Source organism: Gymnogyps californianus, chromosome 1 (genome assembly GCF_018139145.2).
Source record: "Gymnogyps californianus isolate 813 chromosome 1, ASM1813914v2, whole genome shotgun sequence".
In the NCBI taxonomy this organism is placed as follows: domain Eukaryota; kingdom Metazoa; phylum Chordata; class Aves; order Accipitriformes; family Cathartidae; genus Gymnogyps; species Gymnogyps californianus.
In genome coordinates this window covers 205,694,524-205,715,527 of record NC_059471.1, presented here as the reverse complement: position 1 = coordinate 205,715,527, position 21,004 = coordinate 205,694,524, and the positions used below count along the sequence as shown (strand labels likewise).

The window sequence follows — 21,004 nt, the reverse complement described above, 5'->3', positions numbered from 1 at the left end:
GACATAACGGAACAGTCAAAATGGTGATTAAATTAATCCCTTACATCCTGGTGAAATACGACTGAATTCTGTTTCAATATTTTTCAAATAGACATAGTTATTTGGAAGCTGCATGTCCAGTAGTCTGAATAAAATTAAACTACTTTGCATAACTAAAAGTGTCTGAAAGTTTGTGTTCTTGCAATAAAGTGCAATTTTGACAACCACCATTTGCATTCCATGTGCAGGATTTCTCTCCCAAATATGCTTTAATTTAAACAGAATATATGGATTTAAATCAAAGCAGGCAGACTCAGAAATAAGCTGGATATTACTAAAAGATATAGCTCACCGCATCGGGTTTTTTTCTTTTTTACCATCAACCATAGAAAGCTTTATTCCAAGCCTGATCACACTTCCAGTTACAAACATGTGGCAAAAAATAACAGTTAACATGCAAGATCTGCCATATTTCTACTTGCCTCTATTCTCATACTGGATTTTCCATACTGAGGGATGGAGAATAAACCTCTCCCATTTTTAACATAATGAATATACCTAATGGTAGTAAATAAAGGTTTTTATTATTTTTAATTTCATTTCACAAATCTTTTACTCTCCCCAAGCCATCATTTGTTAGTGCAACAATCCAGCACAGTGCTAGTTGCTGAGGTATACATGGTTAAACTAATTTCACCTTCAACCGAAACCGCAATGTTTTCCCTCCCCCCCCTTTTTTTTTTAAAAGGTAATGAAAGCTGTATATTCACCATTTTACAATTCTAAAAATAATTCCATTCTAGAGTAAAGAATGGTTTTGTAATAGTGACAGGCTGTAAAAAGCAATAGCCTTATCTTTTATCACCCATAGAACTCCTGCTGTACTTTTTTTTCTTAAAATATATTTTGTGCAAAATTAAGTTCTGTGTAGGTCTGTACCATAATTTGGAAAAAACTGTGTATAAAATGTACTTAATTTTAAAAAACAATCCCAACATCAAACAACAGAGAAAGAAGAAACAGATCAGATGCAGCTGAAGTTTTCACATGAGAAACTAAATATAGTATGTTCTTAAAGCTCCAGTAATACATTCTTTCAAAAACCAGAATGCACTTTGGTCATTATTAAACATTAGTACAGAGGCAAATAAAATACAAAATGCTTGTTTGTGTTGCTTTATATATAAAAATATTTTTATACCACATAAGTTTAAGATACATTACTTCAAATCTTTCAAGATTCTGAAGATTAGCAAACATAGTGCAATGTCCAGACTCTTGTCACCTACCTACTTCTCATTTTTCAATATGAAGCCACTATTTTAGAAACATAAAATGTAAGAATACTTGCGCCTGGTGATATTAATCCTCCCAAAATAATTTGTAGATGGAAAGTTTGTTCCAAGTAACTTAATTCTACACGGGTGAACATCTATTCTTGTCACACTGGAGCACCACGAGTCAATATGACTGGTCCATGTGGGAGGCAGGGACAGAAGGCAGCGGGAGAGGTGGGAAACTCAAGGCTGGGAAACCCCAGCCGGGAAAGCCTCGGGAACGACCCCTGCCGGGGAGGAATGGGAGGAAAGGAGGTTATCTGAAGACACAAATCTGCCAAATACCAGGCTTCGTGAGCTCTGCTGCTCACCAGAGGAACTTGTTTTCTGTGTTTAACTGTTCTTAAACTTCAATGTGGTATGAATGGCATATACTATAGTGTACAAGAGGAGAGCATCTATCTATCTTATGCTCAGTCATTCATAGCACTCCTTTCACCAGTAAATCTTTTGCTTGTTTAAATATTCAACATATAATATATACTGCTCCATAGTTCACCATAATATATTCCAATCAATATACATTTATATGTATAAAGTTTCTCATTAAAAGTAACAATAAAAAGTGCACATATTGAGCATGCACAGTCAGAGCTGCGCAGAACAGCCCAGTATTTCAAATAAATACAATATTTAATTTTATCAAAATATCATACAGCATGGTAACCATTTACAATTATTGCTCTAATAAAAGTGTTATCAAAGAGCACTTGTTGACTTGTTATATAATACCTTATTAATATCCCAGGATATTTAAACTGCAGCCTATATGAGTTTAGATCCTGGAATTACTCAAAATATTCAAAATTCCCACTTGCTTCTAATACTAATATAAAATACTTCTGCTACCTGTCATACTGTATTGTCAGTACTTTATTTTTTGTATACGTCTCACTTTTCTATTGCAACCAAACATCTATTGATGTTGTGTTGTCCTCATAAATGATTGGTGCAAATGAAATATTCTAAGCAATTTTACCACACTATCAAAAATCAAATGACTTCCATATAGCCTTACTGTAACTAAAAATGTTCAGCATTGGCTTCGGCTTTAACAACAGACATAGTAATTTAGTGTAATCAATTTCCAGGATTTCAAGTTCTCAGACACAGTTTTTGACCCTTCCCAAATCTGACCCTTTCCAAAACTAAACAAATAAGTTTGAAAATAAAATATAAATGTCAACTAAAATGAACATAAAACAGTGAGAAGATGAAATAAATACAAAGATTGCACAAGACAGTCAGATGTAAACACTTCAATTTTCCAAACGACATCCTTGAAGAGGTTGTAGCATCTGAAATACAGATTCAGTGGCTGCTTTGAGGCAGTTTTGTCAATCAATGAGCTTTTCTATAACACTGTGTTATCTCATCTTCTTTATATATTGTCAAGATTTGATCTTCCAGAGCTGGAAAAGTTAGAGCAGTAAATCAACATTATTTCTCATCTCAGTTTTCTGTTTACCAGAACTGCAATACCACCACATTTTTTTTCTTATTGCATTTGCTGCGTATTCTATGATACAGAAAAATAAATTTTATATTCGTTTACTTCTAATAGGAAAAAAATGGGTAAACATAAGCAAACTCAATGGCCAATTAAGGGCTTTGTGCTACAAGCTTGTGGAAACTAATGTGCCTCATAACCTGAATCTTGAAATAGTTTCCAGAGTTGGTAGTTCAGAGGGGGCCAGAGAGTAGGACCTAACGAGACAGTCCTTCAGCCACGATGAAATGACACTGTGTAAGATTGGTCACGGTAATACTGTATCTACTGTAATACTCTACTGCAGTGCAAGACAAGGATACCCTGCATCTTTCTGCATCCCTTAAAGAGCTACAAAGTCAACAGCGAGGAATTCAAGACAGAAATCTGATCTGGGATATGAAAAAAAGTTAAATAAGGTCTTGTAGTTATGTGTACAAATGTCTCTGTCTTTATGTCTAAGAATTCTTGGTAATTATGTGTCCTAAATGAAGTTAGGAAGCCACAAACACGCAAAAAAAAATGTTAAAAGGGCTGCTTTGACAAATACATCACTATTCTTCTGATACAGCTTAAATTTCATAACCATTTTCAAACAACAAGTCTTCTAGTTAAGACAGATAAGAATTCATTAGGCTACAATGTATGATCCATCTATCATAACATTCTGAACACCATGGTGAAAAAAAGGATGCTTATCAAGTAGTTACCTTTAGATTAAATCCAAGCAAGTCACTGATGACACCAGAAACAGCTGACAGGATGACAACCTGGGTGATATTATAAAGCAGTGGATTCATTGTAAGCCCATATAACCTAAAGGGACTGTCCAGTTCCTAGTAATGCAAAACAATGACATCATTAAAAAGCAAAAATTACACAAACGGGTTTTTGTTCACATATGTATTGAGCAACATTAGATAGTTTAGGAAGTCTTCAAGTCACAGTGGAGTAAAACATTCTCCTATTCTTCTGCATATAGAAAACAATGTGCAAGAAAATACCCATCGTGTTAACTGACCGTTGACTGATGGTATCTAAATAACCCTTCAAAAAATTGGAGGCTACCCATCTAGCAGTTTGCTCATGGAGCCAGGAAAACAGAGAGCTAGTTTTCCTGGCACCAAGGTGCCATCATTTTAGAATTCCTTATAATTTTCCACAAATCACCTTCAGTGCTAAAAGAGCTGCCAGACAGCAGAACCACAAAAAACAAGAAAAGAAAGATTTTTCACAGTGACAGAAGGCTACCTCACTACTATGAAACATTAACAAAAATGTCTTTCCTAATATAATTCCTCTCCTTTTCCATTAATTTAGAGAATAATTACTGATGAACATAGCCAGAAAAGGAAGATAAAGGAAAAAAATACCGATAGCCATTTAACTCCAATATTTTACTTTTTTTTTTTACTGGAAGAATCAAAAAATTAGCCAAAACGAATCTGCAACAAAACTTGAACAAAGAGGCTTTTCAATTATTGGTGAGTGAATAAAGTCACCCAAACTTTTCTGGCCTACAAATACATCAAATAAAGGAAGAAAAAAAAAAAAAAAAAAAAGAGTTTTAAACTATAAGAGTGGATTATATAAAGTATAACAACTATCACTGCTTTGGTCATTTATATTTTCTAGCTTTAAATTCATCTTAATCCCTCTCCTGCATTATTACATCCTGGGCCTTGAACAAGGCCTTATAAACCCTTTTTTAATAAAGAAGAATTTCAGAGCTCTGACTCTTCTTTCAAAAGAGGTGAAATAAGAATGAACAACCTTTTCCTTTAGATGTAATGTGGTATAAAACTCTGCTGCAAATACAAAAGATATAAAAGACATGATTCTGAGAAGAAGAGCAGAGAAATTCTTTAAGGAAAAAGTTTTTAGATTTTGGATTCATCTTGCCAATTTTGGGAGTAAGAAAATAGTAAGAATATTCAACATAATATAGTCTTCAGTAAAAGTTTAAGGATCAAAAACATCCAAAACCAAATTAAAAAAAAACAACAACTCCATTTAGCTACTAGGCATGAAATATGTAATTGCGTTGATCAGTAACTACCAAGAATTCATTTAAAGCTCATACTAAGTGGCTTAGAAATTCCACCTCACTTTTGGACACGTCCTCACAGTAACTAAGTGATGGCCTGGGTCTGGGATTTGTGCCACAAAAGCCTTTCCCCTGTTGGAAAGGCTATGTCAGTTGATACATTTCTGGAAAGAGTAAAACATGAACATTTTTTTGAAAACACTGAGAAAAGCATGAAAAAGACTGAAGTGAATCAGATCAAGGGTTGATCAGCATCTTGCCACCAACAGCAGCTACTTCTCACCCTACCTACATTCTCACAGCACACAAATATTTCAACTCATGAGATACCCTGAATCTGTTGTGCTTTGTCTAGTCTACTTGTCCAGTCTCTCCTTGAATCCAGATAACCTTTCTGCATCTACAGTGTCCTTTGACCAACAGTTGCACAAGTCTGCTACCTGATGCACAGAGAATACTTCCTTTTGTTTGTTCCAAACCCAGGTCCTAAAAGCTTTGCAGTCCCTTATTCTTATACCAAGAGATACAGTCAATAACTGACTTAGCCAGGCTCTCCATATCGCTGTACCATAACTCTCAACTGAAGTTGCTGCTTTGTCAGCTTTGAGTCCTTGCTGACTCCATCAGTCCTCTCGTGGAAAGTGCTGCGTACTATTTTTGAGATGAGGGGACCACACACACTGTTAAAGGTGTGCTGGTGGGGAGAATTACTCAGCTGACTAGAAGAAATACTCCATCATCTCAGCTACTAGCTGGCTAGATTAAACAGAGTTTAAGCTTCATTTTAAGAACTGCTAGTTGGCACACAGGAATCAACGGAGTAAGTGACCAGAATTCAACGTGTGGTAGAATGAGGCAGCAAGGTCTTAAAGCTCCACTGTATGCAAAAAACCCCAACTGTTTCTCTTAATAGGCTTGAATTTTCCTGACTGCAGAGGAAAGGTATAGAAGCATTGAAAGATATGGTTCAAGGTTTACTGTACGATAATCCAGCCATTCCCTCTACTGATGAGGATCTCTGCACATGGAATCAGTATCAGTTGTGCCATACTCAAACACGGCGGGAGGGGTGTGTGGATTGAAGGAAATTTATCTGAGGGGGAGGAAAATACTTTTACGTTTGCCAGTCACTCCTGGGGAACTGTTCTACATGACCACTCTATCTTGGACTAAATTAAGTTTTTTTCCCTGAAGGAGAAATCAAAATACTGTTGTTACCTTACTTCTGAACCCAAGAATAACAAATCAGCAGCATCTCTAAGAACTTTACCGTAACAGCAGAATGTGTAACAAGATCCCAATACTGAAAGCTGAAGCTAGACAAATTTAATTTAAAAATCGTTTACACAACAGCAGAAGTGATTAAGCACTGAAACGCCATGCCAAGAGATGTGGGGAGGCAAGTCATGGATTTGTTTTTTGTAGTGTCAGGACTGGCTTCCTCTTCTAATTGACTAAAGTGGGCTTTCAAAGTCATATACTGTTAATGCTAGTGTAAAACCACAGAAGGAATACTAGATCTAATTGATCTTATTTGTTCATAAAAGCCAAACTGAAAACAAAAAAAGTTTTTCAAGTGTTAAATTTATCATTGTTATTTGGCATTCAGGTAACCCTTAAGTAAATTTTGGATTAGGGAAATGTTTAGTCTGAAGGAGAATGAGACATTTCTGGAGCAAGAATTAAGGTCCCAGACAACTGAAAGAACAAAACAGCTTGCTTCGCAAATTATGACAGATCTGTGAGTTTGAAAGAACAGAAGAACTCAGCAGAGGCAATTTAGGATCAAACGTGTCTTCCTGAGAATCTCAACCACTGCTTTGTTAATAACAACAACAACAAGTTCAAAAAAGCCCTAAGTATGCCCATGCTCTAGCTCCAGACGAGTGAAAGTAAGATGATTTTTCTTCTGCAGAATTCTAGAAATGAGAAGTAATTAAAAAATTCATGTTCTCTCACCACGAAGAAGTACCTTCTACCCACCAAATACAGTTAGCTGGCAAAGAGGATAATATTGCATAAGCAAAAAACTTTTCTACTCATCAGCAAAATTCCATGCAAAAAAAAAAAATTGCCAAATACTTCAAGGGCACAGCTGACTTAAATATTTGAATAACATTAAATGAAATCCATATCTTTAGTTCACTTATAAGTGGACCTATCTAACAATTTTTCTCTGTCTTCCAAAAGGATTCTTCTATGACAGTAAGTAAAGAAGCTATCAAGTATAATCTAGTTTTAATTTGAAACACTAACCACTGACAGTTTTTAAAAGGAATTATTTTTGTGGAAGAATACAAATCCTCCAGCAGTTTATTACTAGAAACAGATATCAACACTCAAAACAGACAACAAAATTGCATCATTCATTTCCCAAGGGTTCATCATCCTGTCCATCCTGAAGTACCTTCTCTCACGCTGCTCATATACTGTTAAAGAATAAAACTTACTGTATATAATAATTTGTAATCCACAATGATAGCAACATAACAGACTGTAGTGTATGAACAAGTAGCATCGCTGTGAAAGAGTTACGGAGCAGATTTAAACCAAAGCATACTGCACTGCCTGCAGAAGTAACACAAGTGACTCATTAAGCAATCTGTTCTGCTTCTTAGTTATATATAATACGGTAATCTGTTTTAATTCTTACCTTCAATAACTTAGTAGCAAGTTTTAAAACATTGTTCACTAGTGTCAGTTCCTCCTTCTTATTAGGCTTTTTCTCCATTTTCAAGTACAAGTTTATCTGATTTAAATAAAATACGAGTATCACCACTTATTCAGAATTTAAAGGAATTCATTTGGAAATATTTAATAATAAAATGAAGTGATTACTCAGCAGCCATATGACAGAACAACAATGACATTTCTGCAAGCAAGCAAATTTTTTGCTTCCTTTTTAATATTTAAGAACAAATACTGGCTCAGTACCATAGGAAAATACAAAGTTTTATGATATAACAAAATACATTCGACACTATTACAGCAACAGCTTTAAACTTTAGTGTAATCTACGAATTAGGCAATAAAAAACACCACATACGTAAGGTTTGCGTAATTTCTTTTTCCTCCTTCAATAATCGCCTGAGGTTTGTCAATTCATTTCCAGAAGGTTTTTATACTAGTACGCAGACCTTACAAGGCTTAACATCCCCAAAAGTTACTGAATAGACTGAAATGCTAAAATATAATTCTGCTAAAGTGCAATTTCTTTTAAAAAATTTTAGTATAATTGAGTACTTCATGAGCACCTTGAGTGCAGAAAAATCAATCTTTCCAGTGCCCTGAAATATTTGAAAAATTATTCAACTCTTCATTGCTGTAGAAGAACAGCATATTGATCATTTCAACACTTCTGTGATCCAGACTTTTTTAGGTCATTGTTTCTGAGACAGTTTAGTTAAGAGTACAAATTAGCTTTTTTTTGGCCTTCTAGCAATTTTGAAACATCAGCTTTCATTCTCAAATGACCTCTCTTTGATATCCTGGACCAGGCAAAGGTTAGTTTTTCTTTTTTATTGCATAACAAAAGCAAATCAAAGGAAAATATCGTGAAAAGCCATGAACTTTTTATTTTAGGATGATGACCTTCAACAAAATAAAAAATGAACATTTTAGCAATATGCTGAAGTAGTCCTTCAGATGACAGAGACTCTTACCAAGCTACAGAAGCGAAGCTGCAGAAAGAAAGTGATGCTATATGATGCTATGATATATTTAACCACCTTGTGAGGTGGTTATTGAAATAAGGGCCACAGACATCTAAACAAAGTAACTGAATATTATCAGATCTCCCTAAAAAGGTCACTGTAAGTTTCCCACATAAGTTAAAAATCAAAAACTATGCCTAATATATTCCAAGGCTTATTAAGCTCCTGAACTATCAATTTCATTTTAAAGTAAATTATGCTTTTAGAGGCAAAGACATTCTCATCTTTAAACATAAAATTACTGATTTCAACAATTCAAGTGTTAATAATCAGGCATAAGCTAAGAATAAAGGCTCTATTTAGCAACTCTGAACAAAATGGTAGGTAATAAACCCTAGGAAGGTTCGGATCTCTTTTAACAGTTACTATGATTTCATTAATTTATGAAAACCAACTTTAATTAATTAATCATTAATTTATGAAAATCAACATTCAATAACAAACTTTGAATCAGGAGGGGAGTTTGAATGTGTATATACACAGCCATCTACCATACCTACTCTGAGACTTGAAGCTGGCAAGACGACAACTTTGAACAGACCATACATTGTATTTTACTCAACAAGGAACCACTGAGACACTTAATTTACAAGACAATTAAAACACTTTCAGAAGGACTTGAAAAATTACAGGCAAACAGCATATAGTCAAAAAATCCCTTGACGTAAAATAATTGATCTTTTAGTTTCCCATCATGACTCCTAATCATGAAATTCATAGGTTGAATATAAAGCACACAGAAGTGGCTGGAACTTTGCTGACAGAAAGTAGAATTTGCAATTTCATCTTATCCATGAAGCATTTAAATTGAATCTGGGGGTTGAGGCTTGTTTGTCCTTTTGGGTTTTTTTGTTGAGGTTTTGTTTGTTTGTTTGTTTTAAAGCTTCATTCTCATCTCAGTAAGCCTAATAACACTAGTGTGTGATGTTCAAGGACACCAGTTCAGACGTGCTTTTGTAGATCAAGTGAGTGTCAGTCAATTGTTTGGGCTTGACCTCTCATGAAACGCCAAAATGTCAGACTTTCATGAGTCTGTCTCAAGAACACTGTAAATAAGCTATGGTATCCAGCTAGTATGTGAAACCAGTCCAAAATGAGTTCTACCCAGGCTGACGTGTATCCTTTTTATTTTCTGAGAAACAATTGTGAATTCTATTTTGGTTTTCATTTCATAAAGCTCTCAGGCGTTTTTGAGGGAAATGACTTATAACAGGATAAGCTGGATTCAATAAAAAGCTAAGTGTCTGATGACATAGCACTTTCTGAAATGGTTTGTTTTTTTTTTTTAAATTCTGGGGACATAGAGAGAGTGCTTCCTTCAGTGTCCATGCTGGCTTAAAATGTTCAAATACTGACTCTCGTGAAGAGCATAGTATAGGAACTTATGAAAGCAAAACAAAGGCTTGACATTCTCTGTCTCTGTCTCTCTCGCCTTGCTCTCTGCATTTTTTTCCAATCCTTATCCCAAACATTTCCCTTCATTTTCATTCCAGAAACAGAGGACATAAACTTCACTGGGACATTAGGCTATTCGTACTCATGAGGATCAACAGAACAATGCAAAGCTCTCCAGGCTCAGGAGCTCTGAGAAGTTTCCCACTGGTGCAAAACACAGCATTCAGGACAAGGTAAAGAGGCAGTCTGTCTTCTCAGTGTCCAGCCTCATCATCTTTAGTAAAGACAGAATGAATTCTCATTGAGCAAAATATGTAAGCAGTCATTTATACCGTCTGTCATAAGCTTCACATCCCGACTTTGGGAGACTCAGTTTGGAAGATTTTATTCCCCAACTTGAACACATTTCCTGTAGGAAACCTGCGAAGATTTCTTGAACTGCCTATTTATCTTGTCCTGAATGCTGTGTTTTGCACTGGTGTGAAACCTCTCTGAGCAGAAAGAGATTGCTTCTTGCCTAATACTAACTGAACATGCTTAGCTTGGAAAACTATCAGCAGTGTCAGGCAGAGCAGAGAGGGAAGTTTGCAGTACAAATGCTGACTAGAACATTCCTGAGAAGAAAAGTACGTAGACCAAAAGCCAAGCTTGACAGATGAGTGAAAGAAAAAGTTTCCAAGGAGTCTAGAGGAGACTATATGTAATCTGCACAACCCAGCAGTCAAAATTATTGGACTGGAAACAGTGACCCACTTTGTAGAGGGTAAGTTTGTTTTCAAATCTTTTACTCTCCCATCCAACACTTTGAGAGTTTAGGTTTCTTTTTCCTATTTAAAAGCTACTTTTTATGTTTGCGTTCTGTTAGATCTTACATCGTATCAAATGACATATACTGATATCTCCAAGCCTGCTCACTTAAAAAGAAATTGGGATACGGCCATCTCAATGTTCCATACAACTTTTAAACAAAGTCACAAACTTCTCACAGAAATTGAACTTCAGGTTGTAAAGTGTTGTTTCACTACACCATAATTAACTCCCTAATCCAGACTATTTTAATACATCTAAAATGCATGCCTGAGACCTACCAGATGAATGACTTGTTTAGATATAAAAATACAGGTCTATACAAACTCTCACCTGCTCAGTAAGTAATATTGAGGTATTGCTGTACTTCTTACTGGTTTCAGATCCCAGAGTAACAAATCTTAAGAGAAAGAGAGTTAGAGAAATGCACCAAATTACAAGTTCCCAATTGTAGTGACAATCAAGGAAGATCTCATGCATGTGAAGCAGCTGAAAACAAGAGAAAAAAAAAAAATCAAAATTTAATTAGAAGTAATAATTACATTGCAACATAAGAAAATAATTACATGTTTCCCCAACTCCAAGAAAAGTTTCCCAGTAATAAGTATATGGATTGGTTTTAGGCATAAAAGACTTCTGAATCATAATTAAAAAATCAATACTGTGTTGAAGCTATGAGGTTTGAGAAAAGATATGCTCCGAAAGGCTCAATCAGAATTTAGACACATCTTTTTTTCATATCCCTAAAGCAACAGAAAAAAAATACACACTCTAAGACAATTTTAAACTCGTGTTCAAACTTGCGAAGACACTATATGGGATAAAAACCAAAATAGACCCTCAAATGTACTGAATTATACAGAAAATTGAATCCAAGCAGAGTCACTGTTAAACTATATTCTTATTAAAATATTTATAGTTAGCTACCAGGAAAACACATTAGTGTTAACTAGGGAAGAAAGTGGAAAAAAAAAATACAACCAGAAGCCATTTAGAAGCTTCCCTGTGTTCTGAAACAGAAGCTCAAGGAAAAATCTTAAGCAGTAAAAATCGTCTTTAAACATAATTTGCTTACTACAAGATATTCCACTAGAGGGCAGGCTAATATAGCCAACAATCTTGTTTCTCGCAAAAATCATCAAACAAGGTCAATCTCAACCGTCTTTGCAAAAGTGTGTTTTGATGCAAAATGTTGGGGGGGGGGGGGGGAGAAGCTATGTTCCAAAATCCATGATGGAAAATGAAAGAGGACACAGATTTAAAAAAATATATCATCTTGTCAGGATGATAAGATAAGAATCATATTCTAAAGTAGATAAAATGAACAATACAAAATGGAGCTTAATCTCCTGAAAAGCTGTAACAGCTGTTACTGATTTTTCACTGTGGTCTTTTAACTTAATAGGAATCACCATGCAAAGGCACTCAAAATTATTTTAAAAACTATTTAAGTCATGGCTGTTTCTATACAAGTAAGATTTACTCACCTGTGCACAACAGATAAACACAACTGAGATAGTCAGTAGGAAGGCAGATGAAACTATTACATCGACTGAGCGTTGAGGACCTCGACGCTGAAAATAAAGGATATGCATGTATGTGAGTGAAAACCTACCCAGTCAGGGTTGATATTTAGCATATCCAGTTAGATTCACACCTTGAATCTATGTTTCATCATGGCTCGCCATTTGGCAATCTAAGTTCCAAACACCATATTAGATCCTAATATCATCACTACACCCCTAAAGGCATGTGAGATTAATTCAGATGCAAACATTTAAAGATAACTATGAGAAAAGAAAACATTCACCGCTTGTTCAGTCAGCTCCTTCATGATGTGAAATAACTTTCATTTAGGCAGCATTCCCTGACATAACAAATTCGATACGGCACTGGGCTTTAACCTCAAGTATCAAACCAGTGCTAACAAAAGATTTTTGGACACCAGATCATAACAGGCTATCAAGATATGATTTCACATGGTTGGTATTTTCCATTACTTCCTCTTTTTGGCACACAAAAATTGTAGCTGTAAATCACTGTCCCATTGTGGTAGGTGCAATAATATAATTCTCTCCCCTAGAACAAGAAAGAAAACTGGGGAACAAACACACTTGTCTTGAAAGGTGCAACCTCACTGTTTTCAACCATTTTTTTCTTGCTTACTGGTACAATGAAATGTTTCTACCCACTGAGCTTTTTCCTCAGTTTTTTTTAATTAAAGAATTAAACATCCTGTGCTGCCCTGAAACATGTACAAGTTATAACAGACATTTATTTCTCAACTTTGTTCTCCAGACATGCTACTAATTGTATAAATGTGAGAAGAGTGGGAGGTGTACATATGCAAGACATAACCTTGGAACTTGGAGAAAGAGATAGGAAGCTTAACTACTGAAAAAAAAAAAAAAAAGTGCAAATTACTACTGCAGGTATGCATGCACTACTTCCATACTGAGCCACAGTGTTTTGCCTGCGCGAGACTTGAGATGTGTATATACCCCAGCTCACATCTTCACACTTCACAGATGGACACATATACAGGCAGGTATCCAAGTGTATTTTGGACAAATGCTATGCCACTATATGCCAGCAGCACCACTGCAAGAAGGCAGCCCTGTTTGTTAGCTGCTTGTCTCCATTCCTTTTCTTGTGCTAGCACAGGCATTACAGAGCTGCCCGGTGAACCACATAAAGCAACAGATGGAGGTGAAAATTACTGTTCTTGACTAGTTATTTTTCAGCTGGGTCAGTTCCCTATGCACTTGCCTCTGACCACTGTCTGATTCCTTTTTTCTTAGCCACGTAATTATACAAATGTTTCTGGTGGCATAAGAAAAGGTGGAATATATAGATGTGGTTTTGAGGAAAGAAGGCAAGACGCTCTCTCCACAACAATGCTACCATATACAGTCTTTAAAGCATCAAAACAACTTTCTATTGTCCAAGTGATGTTATCCTCCTTTCCTCCCACCCACCAACACATTACAGACTACAAGGAAAAAGATACAAGTGTCTCAAATGTAAAGTCTAAAGGGTACCTCTTTTTTACAACCACCCCAACAGATACTTCCATAGCACAAGGGGTCTTGTAAATGAATCGCCTCAATTCGTCTTAAAATGATGCATCTTTCAAATTTAAGATTGTGCTTTACATTAAAAATTTTGCCTGCTTATAGTTCCTGCTTTCCACGCTCCCCAGTCTCCACACCATAACTTCTTTACGTTTTCATAATCCTTTACCTACTTCTAAAAACTATTGATAGCAGATTTCATCTAACCTTTCTTAATTGCTGTTGGAAAGAAGCATAGATGCAAATAAGGGGATTACCACCACTAACAAGAGATTATCAGTTGCTGTTCACCAAAAACCTGGTTCTATAGAAACTAAAGAGGGAAAAACCTAGCTTCATCTGAGTTGAATTACCTAATGCAGAGAGAAAAACAGAAAAAAACTTGGGGGGAAAAAAAAAAAAACCAAAACAAAACAAAAAAAACAACCCTGAGTTAGATAATATGGAACCATTCACAAAGAATCATCAAAATGCTCTAGCTTGAAAAGATCATTAGAGAGATATAAGAAGATTACTCAAATATGAGCTGAACATACAATAGAGGGATCGGAATGTCTTACAGATAATACTTGGGCATAATTTCTAGCTTCACCTGGCATGTATACACTCACAGCACAAATATGCACACAAACTGTTTTGCTTCATAAATTCCTTCTCTGTTAATGACACTAACTGGTGGGGCTCTTACAATAAGTTATTGTCTGTATTACACTACAAGTCATCATTTTTACCCAACATATTCACCTGAGAGACTTTTCTGCTAGCATTAGTAAGACAACTCCAACTCTGAACACACTCATACTTTACCCCAAAGACCCTAGACATTTACTTTCTCACAGTCTGGCTGCCTGTAGACACTGCTGGCCCAGAGTCACTAAAATGAAACGTACAGGGCACATGTGCACCAATAGGTCTAAGTGCACAAGAGGAAAAATTCAGACTAGAATACCAACCTTCCATCAACAGCACATGAGATATTTTATATTAAAGTGGTAGCAAAAATATACATTATTTTACCTTTAGATAGGACCTGAGAGAAAGCCACATTTTTATATTCTGTACTTTCTTCAAGCGGAAGTGAGGAACCTCCGATTTTCTTGCCCTTCTGGCAGAAGTTAGATGACCAAAAAGTTTGGCAAAAAGTAGCCTCTGCAGAGAAGAAAAAAAAATTACTTTAACTGTTAATTGATTTTCAAGGGCACTAAAAAGAAAATGGAGAAAAGGCTTCACTTAATATGTCAAAGTAACATTCAATGTATCCGTGTAAATTAAAATATGTTAATACAGTGCAGAAATAAGAGTAGCATGTTACTAAAAAGGGGAGATACACTAAAAAGTTTTAAAAGTCTTCATATTCTAGTGATAAAATTTAGCTACACTGAGTTCCTTTCGTCAAATTTCAGACAACAGATCTGCTATGCTCTTAAAATCTGGGAGAAAATCAAACTTGTCAATCATTTGCATTAGAGAATGCCTGTATCACAGAAGTTCCTTCCAACAGAAATGATTATTAGAAGGAGGTTAATTCTAATCTACTGTATTAAATAACATATTTTGGCTATAATTTGAGAAAAGAAAGTATAAAAATTTTTCTTTTGCAGACCAGTAAGTATCTATACCCTGCAGCTAGTAAGGGATATTGGTACTCTCTTAAAAGTTTAAATAGCAATAACAAGCAATAAATTAACAGGTGTATTACTTCAGATAGCAGCGCTCTCAGTCTCCAGCCCTGGGACTGATCTACCAGCAAAGCAGGCAGGGCTCTTGACTAGGGTCTGGACTGAACTGTTTTAAATTAAACTGAAGGTTTTGAATGAAACACACTGCTAGAACAAACTGGAAATTTATAGAGTTCTTTTATTGAAACTCCTTTTCCTTGGGGAAAACTGAGACAAACTGACACATGACTAAGAGCTGGGTTAATGCATTGAGCCATAAATCTGAAATAAAAGATTAAGAAGTTTTCCCTCAGAAATGCTCTCCAGAAAAAAAGGTTTAGCTGCAGAGACTGTACAGAGACTTCAGTCCATTGCAACTGAGTCATCTCCTAAACTGTAAGCCCACTGAAGTATTTGTCATTATTGATCTATGAATCATAGTGCGCTGAAGAAAACAAGTTTAAAATATCCACAAAGTCAAAAAAACGCAAACATTAAACCTTGTTTTGCTTTGGACGAAGCCTCTTGGTTTGCTGTTCGTACCTGTTTATATGTCCTCTCTGCTACACATAGCAGAAAAAAGAAAATCCACACTAGAGACACACGGACCACAAAACTTATAACAACCATTGAGAGAACCAGAATGTCTCCATTTGATCCAAATGCAGTCATACAAAGTTCAGTGGCAGAATGTGTAGCTAGTTGTTCCAAATCTTTAGCTTGGGAAAGTCGAAAGACAAATGGCATTAAACCCAAGATTAAAGATATGACGTTTCCAAAAATCTGATAACCAATTCCTGGTATATAGCTGTTCACCTAAAACCAAAAGAAAACAAGGTATATTTTTAATTTTGGAATTAATTTGGAATTAAGTCAATAAATAAATTATTAATGTTACTGTCTTACTATGACAAAGAACACTTTATAACCTGATAAGTTATATGAAACCTTCAAACAAGTATCTTCACAATTTACTATTAAGAAAAAGGAAGTTCTCAAAGAGCACTTAATGCACAGGAACCAAATATGACAAATCATTTAAAAACCCAACAACATAACATTGCAGTTAAAAGACTCCAGTGCATATTCTTGTATTAAAAATTCATTCAACGCTGAATTAGCAAAGTGTGCCAATCAGACTGTGGTGCTTACATCCTGTATGTTGCTCCTATTTGTGTTTTGCTTTTAGGTTGTATGTCTTTTAAAGGAATCAAAGTGTTCACAGTGCAGACAGGACTGGAGTTCTATTGTGCTGGCTATGGCTTTGTAAAGTTTACTTCTACTGTGGATTGCACCGAAAACTGTATCATCGGAGTCAGGTACAGAGATCTGAACTAAGTTTGTGAATACACTGCTTTTTAACAAGTTGGAGATGGTAAGTATCAACTTGTCAGAATTAGTGATAGTTTTCTTAAGCTATGCTAGGATTTTATGTTCAACTCTACAAAATGCCTACGTTGTCTATATTGAAAATTTAATTGACAGCAATTAAATGCTTTTCCAACTGTTTCCTGAAGAGGAGCACTAGGAAAAAGAAGGGAGGACTAGTGAGACATCCCACCCATCTCTTAGATGCTTGTTTCCTAAAGAGGAAAGCTTTCTTTTCCAATCTTAACTTTAGCATACAAATACTCAGATCTGTATATTCCTAACCCAGCATGTTAGTTGTTCACCGGGATCAAGGAGATAAATAAGAATATTCACAACATATGTCACTTTGGAAACAAAACCAGAGGTTGGCTATGTTAGTAAGCACCTAACAATGCAAACACATTTTATTGTCCCAACACTTAAGATTTGGTAGCTCTTTTATCTGTTAGTAAGAAGTAAATTTGGGGCTTTGAGCAACCTACTCTAGTGGAAGGTGTCCCTGCCCATGGCAGAGGGGTTGGAACTAGATGATCTTTCAGGTCCCTTCCAACCCAAACCATTCTACGATTCTATAAATCAGAGTGATGTAAGCCATGGAACAATAACAGATGCTTGTCAATAACACATACTTTAAAAAAAAAAAAAAAAAGAAAGAAAGAAAAAAACCCCGAAAAACTCAACGTAAAAAAAGCTTATTTTTGGTAGTGCTTAGACTCCTAAATACAGTATTTGCATGAAGTAAAAAGAATACTCACTCTGTTCATTATCATACCACTGATTTCAAGCACAGACATATCTGCTTTCTTGCAGTCATTACCCTCCCATACAATTGCACTTATTTTTTCTAGTCCTGGATTCAAACTGTGGATCCAAGGCAAATGACTCTGGCAAAGACAAGGAATATATTCCATCAGATCTAAAAATCTATTGTCGTGTCAATATGCCTTTGTCAGCAATATGCTGACAAAAAAATGCTTTAGACTGACACAAATATTGTTATACAGCATTTACTTCTACTGTATGTTAACCACATTCCTCAAAATCATCCACTTCTTTTGCAAGAAATAGCTGTGAGTACAGAGATGTCTCCTTCCACATACTTCGTTTTCTAATAGTGTTGAGTTAGTGTGGTTGAGGATTAATTGGCTTCTTTTTTGCACAAACATATCAAAGAAGAGAGGTATGAAAACAAAGATCTACTTACAACCGTCTTTAATTTTGCCACATGTTTAATTGAATGTTTTCTTTTTCTGATTATTATTTTTTCCCCTAACATTCTGAAAAGTACTCTTCTCAGGTTAAGCCTAAGGCCAACAAATTTTTTTATTTGCTTTTAATGATATTTGTGTACTTCACAATCCTTGTTACGGATAAAGGCCTCCCTATGCTAACTGTATCTGGCGAGACTTGGAGAGAGTGGTAGGAGTCTAATCAATACACGCTGCTCCAAGAGCCAAGCAATCCCAGCCTAATCTACTGAATGCACTTATGGCTGAGGCACCTTTACTCTAAACAGAGCGCCAAGTCAGAACTGAAGGATCTGGAAAAATGTTGAGGCAACAAGTTCTGCTGCAGCCATTTCTTGACTTCCCTCAGCCCTGTCTCACTCCTCTCCCATTCAGGTGATTAAAATTGCTCTCAACTCTGCCTGGTCACCTAGCACTATGTGCATCAAACTACTGGAAGTGACGGTGCTGGTGGCGAGGCGGGGAGGAGGGGTGCGATAATATTTTTTAAATTTAATTTATCATTGATTAAAAGTAAAGCTTTTTATTTCATAACTTGCTTTATCAGTATTTATCTGAAATCTCTGTATTCTGCTAAGTACTCAATTATCTCCCTTTTTTTCCATTGGATTAAAAAAATTAATTTATATTATTAAAACAACGCAAATATTAGTTGCAGGACTTTCTTAATCACAGATTTCCAAGGTCTCCCTCTAGAGGGAGTATCAACACCAGGAGCTGAAACTCAAAAATTCACAATCTACAATCAAACAGAAAAACACTCAACTGCAGAAAAACAAAGTCAATACATATACTGCAATTCAACTCCCTATTGTAAGGCTTCCGTTTTAGTGTTTATATGGAATGTAAGCAAGAAGAACTAAAAATAAATCAAAAAAGCAAAGACTGCATGAAATCCAAGTTCTAACACTTTCGGGTTTGGGGCGGGGGGGGTGGAGCTTAAAATCAACAAATACATCATTTTCAATTCTGGTTGTGAGTGAAAAGCCTGTCTTTTGAAATTCTTTTCCTCAGCTAGCATTAACACCATCTCTTGCATGGCATTCCTTAGTACTGATAATGCACTACCAACACATATGACATGTTTACCCAGAAGAATGTTTCCCATTCTCTCCATCTTTTTACTTAAATGGTTCAAATCAGCAATGCAATTAACATGTAATTTAAAGATAAGACTTATACTACAAATATACCTGGCACTGTGACATCTGAATGGATTTTATGAAATGAAGACTAATACTTGATTGTTAAGGATCAAGTATTAACAATGGATTCTGTCCAACTTTAATCCAAGGCTGGCTGCAACTGAAGTGTTGCCCAACAAACACTAAAGTTTTCAGAAATGACTGCCTATATGTTGCTACAGAATGGCACTAAAGAAGGGGAATAAAATGCTTAGCTTCAACGTAAAAATAAAAATATTATATATGTCTAAATTCCATTTAGGTATAATACACAGGTAACATCATATATATATATATATATAACATTAGATACTATGTATGTTATCTTTCTGTTTGCTTTTTTATATACACATTTATATATAAGCAAACAGAAATATGTCTGGTATGTGCTCAAAAAAAAGTAAATCCACTAGAGAAAAAAAAAAAAAAAGAAAAAAAAACCCCAAACCCCAGAACCATCTACCACAGAGGAAACTTCAATCAATCAGTACTTGTCCTGAACTAGAACTAAGATTCAAACACTCAAATATTCTGTAGGCTACTTCAGTATATTGTCATATCCTCTTCATTTGACAAAGTAATGACTAAGTAGCAGAAATCAAATTTTCCTTGTTTTAATTCTGTCAAATCGTTTTGGCTTTGTTACTTTCATTTAATATAGAGTTCTTTCTCCCAGGTCTCCTGACATATGATAAAGCTGATAATACTGCACTTGTGTGTAGTGTAAAAAAATCAAAATTGGTGGATAGCAACCTGATGAAATGGGTCATCTCTGTATTCTTTCTTCACACATGGATTCACTTGAGGGCTTTCTACATCTGTCTCACTGGTACAGGAAGAGTGGCACTCTGCACAGTGTAAGAGGTCCTCCCACAGCACATCTTCGGTTTCCGATTCTGGCCTCGCACTCTCAGAATCTTGTCTGGAGCTTGAACACCGAGAACTGCAGCTAGTACCTGATTTAGGTGTATCCTGAAATTAAAATATGCATTGGAATTAACACAGCTTTTTTATTCTACATTGTTTCCTGACAGAACCGTTATAAAGTTCAAATTAGTGAATCCGCGTTTATCTGTTATTTATGTTCCAATCCATTACCTTTCTCATCAGAAAGAACTACATGTTTATTGAAGGAGTGTCTAAGAGGTTGCACATTTTTAGACACTGTACAAACAAGTAACAGTCCATGGTCCCTGCTTTGTTGGGGAGGGGTCACATAATGAAGAATCAAATCATATTAATAATTAAAAGGAAATAACTATTTTACAGATTTTTAGAACTCATTAATTTAGACTTTAACAGCAATTATCAAGCCACAGACTCCAACTATATCTCAAACTTCTGATTTTATAAGCTATAAATTAAGCCTCTTTTAAAACACTTTACAGCTTCATTATTTTAGTGAAAGTGTGAAAGACACAAGTGAGGCTTAAAGCCATATACACTGGATTGAAATTATAATACAGAAACGTGACCGAGAGTGAGAAAAGCATCATTCACAAAGCATTTTAAAGTAATCTGACATTTTGATTTTCTGTCTCTAGTTGTTTGAGTTGAAGTACTTTAGCTACTTATTAACTTCTCCATACAGTAAGGGATTCCTTCTCTAGAAAGGGCAAGGCCCTGGAGGAAGAAGGGACAGATATTTCTAGTCATCCAAGACCTGAGGCACTCAAATAGCCTTTCAAGCAAGCAGCATGGAC

General features: G+C 35.6%; 1 protein-coding gene across 3 annotated transcripts in view; it reads right to left on the bottom strand.

Moving 5' to 3' along the window:
* Nucleotides 1-712: 712 nt before the first annotated feature.
* Nucleotides 713-21,004, bottom strand: part of PHTF2 (putative homeodomain transcription factor 2) — a 72,471-nt gene continuing 52,179 nt past the window's right edge. For all 3 annotated transcript variants that reach the window (XM_050899138.1, XM_050899129.1, XM_050899145.1), the window contains 9 exons: nt 20,055-20,273; nt 17,626-17,754; nt 16,043-16,315; nt 14,859-14,990; nt 12,255-12,341; nt 11,101-11,256; nt 7,506-7,601; nt 3,516-3,641; nt 713-2,728 (listed from right to left, as the gene is read on the bottom strand). In XM_050899138.1, coding sequence (XP_050755095.1) covers nt 2,708-2,728; nt 3,516-3,641; nt 7,506-7,601; nt 11,101-11,256; nt 12,255-12,341; nt 14,859-14,990; nt 16,043-16,315; nt 17,626-17,754; nt 20,055-20,273 — 1,239 coding nt within the window. In that variant the 3' untranslated portion in view covers nt 713-2,707. The remainder of the gene's footprint in view (nt 2,729-3,515; nt 3,642-7,505; nt 7,602-11,100; nt 11,257-12,254; nt 12,342-14,858; nt 14,991-16,042; nt 16,316-17,625; nt 17,755-20,054; nt 20,274-21,004) is intronic.